This window comes from Thamnophis sirtalis, unplaced genomic scaffold (genome assembly GCF_051295495.1).
Source record: "Thamnophis sirtalis isolate CommonGarterSnake01/CBP01778 unplaced genomic scaffold, rThaSir2_p1.2 scaffold_3, whole genome shotgun sequence".
Lineage (NCBI taxonomy): Eukaryota > Metazoa > Chordata > Lepidosauria > Squamata > Natricidae > Thamnophis > Thamnophis sirtalis.
In genome coordinates, this window is record NW_028261383.1 from 86,257,950 (window position 1) to 86,270,593 (window position 12,644).

At 37.7% G+C, this 12,644-nt stretch overlaps 1 protein-coding gene across 1 annotated transcript; it reads right to left on the bottom strand.

Annotated features, from left to right (window-relative positions):
- Window positions 1-458: 458 nt before the first annotated feature.
- On the bottom strand, window positions 459-10,372 carry SAP30L (SAP30 like). The gene is made up of 4 exons (XM_014055516.2): window positions 9,538-10,372; window positions 6,289-6,411; window positions 4,838-4,936; window positions 459-4,750 (listed from the first exon to the last, which is right to left on the bottom strand). Exons 1-4 carry the CDS (start codon window positions 9,721-9,723, stop codon window positions 4,625-4,627), a joined length of 534 nt encoding a protein of 177 aa, XP_013910991.1. The 5' UTR covers window positions 9,724-10,372; the 3' UTR covers window positions 459-4,624.
- Between the last annotated feature and the right edge of the window lie 2,272 nt (window positions 10,373-12,644).

Sequence of the window (12,644 nt, forward strand, 5' to 3'; positions counted from 1 at the left end):
TTAGATCTCCTCTACCATAGTCCAAAGTTCCATTCACAACACTGCTTTGGAATCCTACTACTAATACCAGGCTCAATAAACTAGGCACTAATACTTCAGACAATGGGAGAGAAGAGCTTCAACCCAGTAACAGTCTGTCAATGAGGCAGACTATCATTGCCTCCCTTTATATCATCAAATTACTGGGTTCTTTTCTACCCACTAACAAAGCAATAATGCAGTAATTTAATAATTCATTCAAAATATCTAAGCTCTGTTAATTACTGAAGTTTAATTTGAAATAAGCAGTTTGGAATTTGTTCTGCTTACTCTATCACATGGATGATGCAGATATGATTAACTAAAGTTCATATTAATCATGATAAGAGCAGGTATAATTTGTCTAATGGCTCTGGCTCTAGAGATCTTAGTTTTGTCTCGTACAGTTATTCACAATCAATAGAAAGTAATACAACTGATTGTTGAACTCATCATTTATTAGAAATTCAGGCATTTATATTTTTCCCAACAGTAAAAGCTTTAACTATTATACACAGTGGAAGGAAGGATGCAAGCTATACATCTCAGAGAAAAGAACTCTACAGTTGCACTATAAGTTTACCAGATTGCTTCAGGATACACTGTTATAGTTTACAATTAAAATCAAGGTTGACCCAAAACATTTGCCTTAAGGATCAAGACTAGCCATGAAGATCCACAAGAATGAATGAGGAATAAAGAAGGTTCATTTTTTCATGGTAAGGTTGTGCTGTTATAAGTCAAAAGGGAGTAAAATACATTTGTCAATGTGTTGTTTAATTTTTTTTAATATTCAGCAGGACAAAGCAGAGAGAATGAAGGCAATGTAATAATTTCTACATAAGTCTCTGCTTGAAAAATGTACAAAAAGTCAACTGCAGAAAAAAACTATTGCTAAACATTTAATAACTCCTACTTAATTGAAAATTGTGAGTTTAAGGCATGAGCCCCTTTCCCTTATCAACATTTTAAAAATTTAACACCTCAAGTGATGAATGAATTGGATAAATTATGTAAAAGAATTACCCTGCATCATTACATATTTGAGAGAGAAAAAAATCATGCACGTAGAGCATGTTAGGTAGCACAAATGAAGGAACATAGATATATTATGCTTTCATAGCAGGGCCCTTTAAATCTGGTAACACTGAAAGGCTTCTTTTGTGAGCAGCTATCTATCCCTCATCTTAAAGCACAGGGTGAAGTGACAATAGTGTGCTGTTCACGACACTTTCCCTTAGAACAACATCTTTATCAAAATGCTTTCTTTAATAATATCAAGAGTTTCCATTTTATTTACATTAGGATTTATCAACACAAGATAAAGTGCTAAGTTCCCAGTCTCTCCCTCCCTACCCTCAATATTGTATTTGGCTAATTTATATATTATAAAATTTGAATACTGCTTCATAAATGTCTCTCAAACAAATCACCAGCTGCTTTTTTACTTGAATACAACTTGCTCTTTTTATTCTTTTATCAAAGTATGAAAAATACTCTTGCACTGGACTACTTTGGCTTTAAGATGTTTTCCTGACCCTCACAGGAAATATTTATTGGTAAATCTGTCAAGGTGGCAAATTTACAGCATTCTGTAAGAACAGAGGCCTCTTCTTTTCAACCATAATTTATGGCATTAGTTGCAAGAGAAAACATTAAATTTAATGTAGGAATCTGATATTAACATTTACATCATAGAACCACACTTGGAAGCTAAACCACCAGACTGAGATATCCTCCAAAACACTCCAACTGTACCTTGCACCAGGAATTCATAAAAATGTTGTTCTAGTACTAATTGTCATTGCACTTCCCCTTCCCTTTGCTCTTTCCTTCATTCAAGGGATGAACAAAATTTCTTGTGCTATTACTACTATCATTACAACTACAACTAATGCACAGAGGACAACCATCTTGGATGAAGTTAACCTCATTCTAGAAGATGTGCCATATTAACGGCTCTGATGCAAAGCCCATTTAACAAGTATAAATCGTCTGTTAGCTTTCAGTGGGTTTGAAGACCTTTGGTTTTGAGTGAGCTTTATTCAGTACTGCTAGTCAGCAGTATTATCTACAACTACTAGACAATGTGGGAAGTCACTCCCAGGCCAAGGTTTATTATTTAATAGCTTAAATCCAATGTAAAATTGATGTTTAACAAGAGTCAATAAAATACTACCCACCAGTGTCTATGAATAAACATGCCAATCTGACTCTTTTTTCATATATACTATTAATGTTAGATACTGTTTTAGGATTCAAATCCTCTGAAGCTCAAAATGATGATCAAGGTTTTATTAAAACCACTAGGAATTTGAAAGTTTCCTTAAATGGCATGCAGCATAATTTGCCATTATTTTGAACTGCATGATGGTGTTTTTGGTGATGCAATACTAGATGTTCAAGAATCACAGGCAACTCCCTGAAAACAAACAAACAAACACACACACACACAATTTTATGTTGTTAAAATCAACCTCTAACACTAAATGTCATGAAAAACTAACGGCCCTTTCCTTGTGCCAAGATATTTATACAATACTTGGTCTAGCTGAGAGTAAGGCAAATAACGATATATCTAAAAGACACGTCTCAAGAATTCTAATATCAGTTATTCTTAACATCTTACACGAAAGTCCTCAATTTCCTCATAAAATCTTTTCCTTTTATAAAGTATGACAGCAAACCTTGTTATGTGATTTAGGAAACTACTTAATCTGATCTCCAAAGCAACTATTGAACTGATTGCTTGTGTAAACAGCTAGTTGTTGCAATTTTCTGTAGTAATTTAGTTGCTGAAACTTTGTTATTTGCATTACAAGTCCTAACAATATAAAAATAAAGGTGGTCATAGGATGCCAATCTGTTGAGAAATTATGTCATTGTCATTGTATTTCTAATGCGAATATTGAAGTTACAAATATTCAAATACAATTTTGTTACACATTCAGTTATAAAAATCATTTAGCATATTTGATTTCTGGTTTAGCATTTCAGGGAAGGAAGCAGTGGGACTTGGTAAACTTTAAAATGCAAAGCACACTCTGAAATATTTTAGTTTTCGTTATATATCCATGTGTTTCTAAATTTAAAATGTACATTAAAAGGGGCATTCAGTTAATTGGAGTAACATAAATTGGTGATCTATTTGCAACAAAAATAAAACATGGCTATATAAATGAACTTTTGCATTTGCTGAGATGTGCATGTTGGGTTTTCACATCATTAAATTTTGGGGTGAAAAACTACCAAAGTTTGTCTCCTAGCACCGTATAGAACAACATTTTATCTTTATTTGGACTTAAAAAATGTTTTTAAAGATTTTTACAAAATTTTGAAAAATGTTTTTTAGGACAGAAAGAAAGAACTAAGAGGTCCTTAATTCAATATTAATAGTAAATGTAATGTGAAAACTGCTAATGTAATGTAGTTCTATGCCTTACTTTAAACAACTGCTGAATAATGTCAAACTGATCCAGAATGTTTACTATATAAGGTAATCTACAGGACATTTTAAAATGCATTTATGCCTTTCGGCATTACAAAATGTGGGAGTAAGAGACCCAAAAGATATTAAACTCCAAGCAGATTAGGACTTATAGGAAGAACTATTTAGAGTAGACTGTAATGTCACCTTCCCCATATAAGTAAATGAAGAACAAGCTTTGTGTGTGTACAGTGATTATCTGGACTGTGGGCACAGACAGCGAGAAACTTATAGTTACTCTGCATTTTAAAACATGATACCTAGAACAAATAAATGGCTCAACATGGCATTTGTTCTCACTACCAAAATGAAGATAAATTGAAGCCACTGCCAACTTTATTAGTTATTACTGTAAAGTGTTTGCTTTGTAGTCTCATCAGGACTAGACTGAGATTCCAATTACTTAAAAAGAGCTCATAGCAACTTGAAATTTTTTCTAGCTTCAATGTGTGTGTGTGTGTGTGTGTGTGTGTGTGTGTGTGCATTAAAAAATCAGGAAATAGCATGAATCTGTGGCAACAGCTCTCTATTCAATAGTTGGTTTGAAAAACAGACATTTAACACATTAGAATTTGTGTAGTCATGACATTCTAATAAATATTAATGAATGAGTTATGCTGGACAATTTCTATGTTTCAATATAAAAACTGATCATATATGCAAAAAAGCTAGGATTAGAAATTTTTAGCACCCATGAAAATCTGAGATATTTAGTCTCAAAACAAGTAATTTTATGTGGTTGAAATTAGAATTTAGAAGTTTTACCTGGTCTGTGCCTTTAAATACTATGTGAGTATGAGATTCTATTCAAGAATGCCAAATTCATGCATGGTTCATGTTACAATCTGTAACATAAGTCAATTTCTTAAACAGTCATTGCTTTGGGCTTCTTGAGTTTGTTTTGATCTTTCCTTCAAGTTAAAGACCAGGCTTTGAAACTGCAAAGGTTTTCATACACATTTTGAAATTAAGTATTATAATATGGGATCAAACTTTGCTTTTTCCTATGTATATTTTAATTTACAAAAAAAAAATCTTATTTTTCTAAAAAAGTATTTATAATGCACCTGATGCTTTTGTTAATATTACACTTGTCTGAGTCCATAGTCTACCTAACTTTCATTCCAGTTTACTGCTTTCTGTTTTCTGATCCAATCTGCTCTTGTTGCTTTTTACCATGTAGATAAAGTAAGCAAGAGTTTCTTTTTCATTCACTGGGATGTTCCTGAAGTGACGACTGACAGTCTGAAAAAAACAAATAATTTTTTAAAATAAAAATATTTTCCTAGAAGGAAAATGCATGTGGAAATCATAAAGTTTTCACTGACTTACTTCTGCCAACTGAGCTTTATTGAGACCAGGTCTGGTTTGTAATTTGTAATGTCTTTTGTAACGGCGCAAAGTGTTTACTTGAAGCTGAAACAAGTCAACCTAAAAAGTGGCAAATGAAAATATATATATTTAGTTTGACAAGTGAAAAGAGTTAAGCCTCTACAATGCATTGCATTTTAATAGCAAAAAGCTTCTTTACAATGTATATAAAGTTGCACATGTTAATCTTTTTCCAGGATTATGTGATAGGATAGCCATGTGACCCAAGGAGGACAATGCAGGTGTTTTAAAAAATTGCAGGGGCAACTTTAGAGATGTAATGTGCTTCAACACACCTTTTCTTCAAAAGCACTGCATTCTTAAAAAACTATGCAGCAAAAGCAAGATATGACAAATCCTCTTTCCTTGAAATTCCTAAACACTTACTTGTACTAAGAAATTTGTGGATGATTACATGTATACAACATGCAACATGTTTTCAGCATCATATAAGTGTTTTTGTTAAGTTTTTCTTCAGAATTTTGAATGCTATGAACTTAGAGAATGAAAGCAGGTATTTGAACAATATGTTAATACCTCAAAAATTGTAGAACTGAAAATTAGGAGAAAGGGACAATTGGATTAAGTGATTTGTAACATTAAAAAAGCAAAGAAAGAGGACTTGCTAAAGTTACATGATGTAGAACATGACACAGATAGATGCTGAATAGTGAAAGATTCAGGACAAATAAAAGTTAAGGACTTGCTCGAACTCTTCATGTTTATTCAAGATATAGTAATGATCATCAATGTGATAACATAGGGTTCCTTTATAAGGGAAGATATAAATTAGCAGATAGCTGCTGTGGCTTTTCTTGAGCAGATAACCAGTAGAAAGTTAAAGCAATTCAGAGACAGTATCAAGACAGTTTTAATCTGCTATATCCAAAATTGCTCCATTTTCTAGGAGTCTTAATTCAGGCTTGAATTGTGACCAAAAATTGTGAACGCTTCTGACTTCATGATTTACACTATTCACAAGTTTGTGTTATGGAAAAAAGATATAGCAATAGCACTTAGACGTATATACCGATTCACAGTGCTTTCCAGCCCTCTCTAAGAGGTTTACAGAGTCAGCATATTGCACCCAACAAAATGGGTTCTCAATTTACTGACCTTGGAAGGATGGAAGGCCGACTCAACCTTGAGCCTGGTGGGATTCGAACTGCCAAATTGCAGTCAGCTGGCAGTCAGCAGTAGTCTGCAGTATTGCACTCTAACCACTGTGCCTTCGCAGCTCATATACTGCCCCAATGTGATTTATATGTTTAAAAATGTATGAAATCAGAAAGTTCTGAGCACTAATCATTAGAGTACAATTGTAATAAATATTATGCTGCTTTTAGGAAGTGTAATTAAATTTACAAAAATATAATCTGAACAGTAAATCTCAATTTTATTACATAATTCACCTCTGGAACATCTATTTCATGCTCTGGAGAGTCTCCCCCATCATCACTAGTTTTCCTTTTCCTTTTATTTCGGACACTTTGAATGAAGTTCTTGTGGAAATCACATATATATAAGTGTCTTACCTAAAATTAAACAAGAAAAATATTAAATAGCACAATGTTTACAACAGTAAAAAGAACAAAAGAAAATCTGAGAATTTTCAGTGCTACGAATTTGAGCTCTTTTTGAAAAAAGGTTTTCATATGTTCATTTAAGAGCCATTGCTCATCAAAAAGGAGTGACAGAAGAAGAGCTACTTTATTTTTTCAGTTTTGATTCATTTTGTGTCACATTTTTTCAGCCCAACATCCAGAGTTGTTGTGAAGAAAATGGGAGGAGGAAGATGTGTTAGATATGTTTACCGCCTTGAGTTATTTGTAAAAATAATGAAGGCAGGATATGAACAAATAAATAAAAAAATATTTTTGCCCGTATGTAATGATATACTTACAAGTAAGAAAGAGGAGAAAAGTACACTGTGACATCACAAAACATATTTTTTCATTTTCTTTTAATCTCAGCTTGCTGTAGAGAAGCTGCTAATAATCATAAAATTCCTTAAAATCAAATTTTCAAATAAAAAAATCAAGTATGTTAGAATTTAATAGAGTTAACAAGCCTCCCCCAAAACCCTTATGAGGAACTATTATGAAAGAAATTTAGGGAGGCATGAAAAAGTTGGGGATGACAATATTGCTATCCAGTATCGAACTGTGACAAATTCCAGTTATTATTAGCTCTAGGTTTGGATACTTCCTATAAGTTGTCAAAAATTGTTGGATTAATTTGGGGTATAAATTAATAAATAAGACAACACTCCCCATGGATCATTGTCCATTGATAAAAGAATCTGATTGTTCCTGAATTATGGTGCCTTTTTCTCTTACACACACACAACACATAATACACATTTAGTAGACAACCTGTGACCCCTTGGCGCATCACTTCACAGATACTACAGTACCTTACCAGATTCCTTGATTGATTCACCAATGGCAGAGATTCTTATATGATTGAAAATTCTTTTAAATTGAGGGAGACATTAAGAGATATATCTGCCTTGAAAGTAACCCATTTTGATCCATATAGCGCAGTCAAACATTAGGAGTTGACTATATGATATGCTTTATGACATATTGTATTATGCCATTAAATGCCTTATGATAATTTTAGGTCATAAAATGCTTTATAAAATTCGACAAATTTCAATTCCACAGGAATCATGGATCCTGAATGCATTCTATAAGTTAGCTCATTTGAAGTATCTTGGTACAAGCATTTTGACCTATATGATACACTGTTTCACCCAATCATAGACATGAGTGTTTTAGTAATATATATATATGAACTTGGCAGAATATTGCAGAATTATAAGAGGTAGTGTTGTATGCATGAAAGGGATTGAATGAAACAGCAGAAACTTCTAGTCACAAAACCTATTTCCGGAGCCTTACAGTTAGTATACTAATGAAATGTATCTAATGAAGTGAGTACTAGCTTAATTAAAATAACTCATTTAGTAGACAATTAACTAGGACTATTTTGGATATATTTCTCTTCAGAAAACTAGCCCACAGTTAACTTTTTCTACTATTGCTTTCATATTTTTTTGGCAGTAATTGTGTTGAAAGAAATGAAATCATTAAAGTTTATACTTCTCATTATATTTAATTCCAGTTAAAAGCGTTAACTATATAGACTACCTAATAGGTAACAGAAACAATCTTGCTAGACATCTACTGATACTTTATAGATTTTTATGTCCTGTGAAGGGGAAACTGCCTGGAAGTAATCTCATTGCAAGTTTTAATTTAAAATGTTTAAGTAAAGTACATTAAAAGAGACCTAGAAAAAAATGCCTTCCACTCCTTTAATTCCTCAATGAAGACAGGTTTAATTTGGATTGTGCTTTATAGACAAATCCTAATATATAATCTGTATGAATACAAACAATTGTTACTACTACATATAATGTGTGAGTTAAAAATGACAGATGGCACAGTAACAATTGGTTGGCAGCACGTTAATTTGTTTGATGCCAGCCAAGAAACATCCTTGCTGCTTTCAATTTGACTGCAGTTCACTACTGGAGATTTGACAGTTTTTAAGTGAATTATTTCAAGACTACTAACAATATAGTACAGCAATTAAGATGTCAAAAGGGACTTTGATTTTAGTCTACCCTTAGACACAGAGGCACATACGTGCATTACTCTGAAAATGAAAAGCAGCATATACATCTAATAAATGAAACAACATTCTGAACTCTTTAGCTGGACATTTTATGGGTTAACTTACAAATATGTATATTTAGTTCTTTATCAATATTAGCATCTGAAATATGAGATAGCAGATACATAGTGATGGCTATTGATTACAAAGCAAACATTTTCTCTATTCTTAAATTACAAGTCATAAATAACTGGTCTCTAAAATACTTCTAGTATATTTTTATAGATAATGATATCAGCATTCTCGCCCCTAAAAACAGAATTGGGAACAGCTTTTCTTATTTTAGCTATTTAGATACTGCAAACTTGCCTTTCCCAATCACACCTTAAGTACAGTTCAACAACAGCTGCAATCCATGTACTTTCCCCCAAACAATATGAAGCTTCTATTTCCTTTTTCCCACCAAGTCTTTTTACCATCACGCACCCTAGAATTTCCAGGTAGTCTCCCATCCAAATATTTATCAATCTCAGTCCTGCTTAGCTTTATTCAAACCAGCTAGATGCTGCCACCTGCTGCGGCTTTGTGCTATTTTTGTCACTTCAGTCCTGAATGAAAAAGAGATTAACTTTGATACTATTGCTATTACGTTTATATGTAAGACAATCATTTTGCTCTGTAAAAAAATAACACCATTCTCTAAAAATATAATAGGATTTTAATGGTGGTGCCCTTTCAAGCACATCTCTATTTACACCGGCTTCTTTACTAGGATCATAAACCAACATACTTTCATTTTAATGCTGCATCATTCAGATTGTTCCTAACACGTTTTCCCAGCATAGGAAAATACTGCTTTGCTGACGCTGGGAATTCTCGCAGCAGCCCAGCAGAATTCGATAAAAAATGCTGCTCTTAAAATTTTAGAGCCATGTAATGCAGCAGCACTATAACAACAGAAGAGACAGGTTCGGTACACAATTGCGCGCGCGCACACGCACACACACCATGGTAAAGCTTCTGCGGTTGCCACTTACACTTTTGTCAATATCCAGTTTCAGCTTTTTCTGAGAGATGCTCTTTTGGATCCTCTTGCTGAAGGAGGCATTGCCAGCCGGGCGGACACAACGATCCCCGTCGTCGATGAGGCAACAACTTTGTCCGTAAAAAGGGGTGGTAGGAGGACCATCCCGGCTATCTTCCTCTGTGCTGAAACCATTCATCGCAGCCTCCCGCCGGCCTCGGTCGACGAAAGACCAACTTCGCCAGCCTTTGCGCTCGCCAGCCTCCGCCCTTCCCTCTCCACCCGGCCTATCCCAATCTGGACTCGGCGGGCTTTTAAGGAAACATCTGGAGGGCAGCCGTCAAAGCAACGCTGGCTTTGGCCGCCTCCTCCGCCGGGCGGCTTTCCCAGGGGCCCCGAGGAGCCCCTCACGCCGCCATCCCGCCTAGGGGCCCCCGGAAGCGGTCCTTCGGGGTGGCGGCTTCCCTCGCCTCCCCGAGGAATCGCTTTCCCGCTTCAGCCCGCAGACGCACTCCGCCTGCCCCGACCCGGTGGGGACCCCAGACTCGCAAGAAACCCCTTCGAGAGGCGGCGAAAGCAGGGAGGATCCCTCTCCTCGCCTCCTCACGGCCTCCCGACCCGCCGCCCGGCAGCCGGCCGAGGACCGCGTCCCTTTGGCTGCCTAGGTCACAGCCCCCGGAGCCGGCAGCCCGGTACGGGTGGCTGTGCCCAGCTGCCGGCCCCTTCCGCGGAGCTCGTCAAGCGGACGCGACCCGTCGCTCCTGAGCCGCCGGAGAGGCCACCAGGCCACGGAGCCCACCGCCCGCACCGACTCGTTCCCTCGCTCGCCTCGCTCGCCTCTTTCCCACTCCCTCAAACACAAAACCTGCCCGCTCCGCCTCTTTCGCCTCCAAGCGGAAGTCCCGTCCCCGGTCAGCCAGTGGCTAGTGCGGCTCGAGAGGCGGGGCTTGGGCTCCCGCTCAGACCAGGCATTGGCTGAGGTAGCTGCTCGTGCCGATAAGCTCTTTCCTGCGCGAGGGGAGGCAGCCGGAGAGCGTTTGAAGTCCGTGCTCAGGAACGGGCTGGGAAAGCGGAGTGGGAGTTCGGAGAAGGCGGGCGGGCAACTCCTGAGCTGCGGACCCAACTTCTGCAGTGACACGCGGGAGACCGTTAGCGAGAGGGCGGGGCAAGGCGGGTCGGGCGACGGTTGAGCGTTCGAAAGCCAGCGACTCTCGTGCACCTCAAAGGCGGAACTGCGTTGCGGAGCTCGGGCGTCGTCGTTGAAGTGGACTTTTGACCAGGAGTGCTTTGGGTCCTGCTTGGGCCGCCTTTTGCGTGTCTGGTTGCTGCAAACTAATAGAGCGTCCCCTCCGCATGGTCGGAACGCAGCCCTACCCGTGAAGGGGCAGCGGCGAGATCTCGGGGAGGAAACCGGGAATCCAAAAGGGTAGAGGGAAGGTGCGCGGCGGCATGGACGATCCCAGAGAACCGGGGTAAAATGAAGGCCGGGAGCTTCCTCTATCCCATAGAGACTCCATTGCAAAAGGTAGTGGACGTCCGGGTTGCAGCTCCTACGGATGTTTGAGGCTAAGATCGTGTGATACAAATTCTTGTGAGAAACAAACTGGGAAGCAGGTGGATCTCTGGAAGTCCCAAATATGCTTTTTGGAGAGGTAACTGGACTTTGTGATTTTTTGTTGAAGACGTTTCACTTCTCATCCAATAAGTTTCTTCAGCTCTCACTGAATCTTTAAACTTCCATCTGTCTGCAGGAAATATAAATCCTCCCATTCCCCACCATCCAGCCAGAGCTGAAGAAGCTTCTTGGATGAAAAGTGAAAGAAAATAAGAGAAATAAAAGAAGAGAAGTCAAAGAAAAATCAGAAAGTCCAGTTGCCTCTTGAAAAAGCACCTTTGGGACAACCATGACCTGGATGACTGAGACTCTAAATAAACAGGGATCTCTGGAAGTTTTTACCTTACTATTTTTCTGCCTAGAAGTGCAGGCATGTGGGTCCCCATTGCACAAACTGGGTTAGTCTATTGAAGATGCCATGACACTGGAGCCATAAAAGGGTTAATTATGCTGCTCTTAGGTTGAATAGCTGATTATTGGAATTTACTCCACAACAGAATGCAGTGATGCTTGGGCAATTTTGTTGAATATGTTTTTGTCAGCAATACATCTGCTCTGGCTGCCACACGCTGAGCTATGTACAATTGCCCAGTTGGCCCCAAGGTCACTTTTCAGAGTATACATAACCTACAAATGAACAATTAGTAGATCACCAGAGTGCTCATTCCCCCTTGATGGCATGTAAATAATGAAAATTTGCTTTACTTTTTGAGTAGTCAAGAGAAACCTGGCGCCAAAAATAACTTAAATCTTGTTTTACTTCTTAAGAGGCTTTTAACTGAAACTTTACAGAATTCTACAGATCTAGATCTTTTTTGTTTGTTTTAGTTATATTCCATGTTTCTTTCTGCTGAAAAAAATCTGTAAAGGAAGAAAACTATGCAGCATATTTATCTTTAAGCAAGGAGTATCCAATTAGTGGCCCATGGGTCTCATGCTGTGCTGGATCGCAATGAGGCCCACAATATTGTAACATTATTTATTTATTTGTACCTGACTTTATTTTTACAAATAGCTCAAGGCATTGAACATAACTAACACATCTTCCTCCTCTCATTTTCCCCTTAACAGTAACCCTGTGAGGTAGGTTGGGCTGAAAGAGTGACTGGCCCAGAGTCATCAGCTGGCTTTCATGGCTAAAGCAGGTCCATTCATGGCCTGTTATTTCTAGCCTGGTACCTTAATCACTAGACCAAACTGGGTCTCAATTTTTATCACATATAATAATACACCTATTTATAACAAACACACAATCCATATATTATCACATTATTATACATTTTATATGCAGCCCAAAACAATTCTTGTTCTTCATGGCATCCCAGACAAGCCAAAAGGTTGGACACTCATTCTTTATGAAAGCTAGCAGCTGTTCATCTGGAAAAGCCCTCTATGTATTGCCCATAATCCTGCCACATATGTATCTTGGCCACCTCTGACTTCCACATGATGTTGCCCTCATCTTTTAGTACATGTATAAGGCAGCCTTAGCTCATCCTTTACTG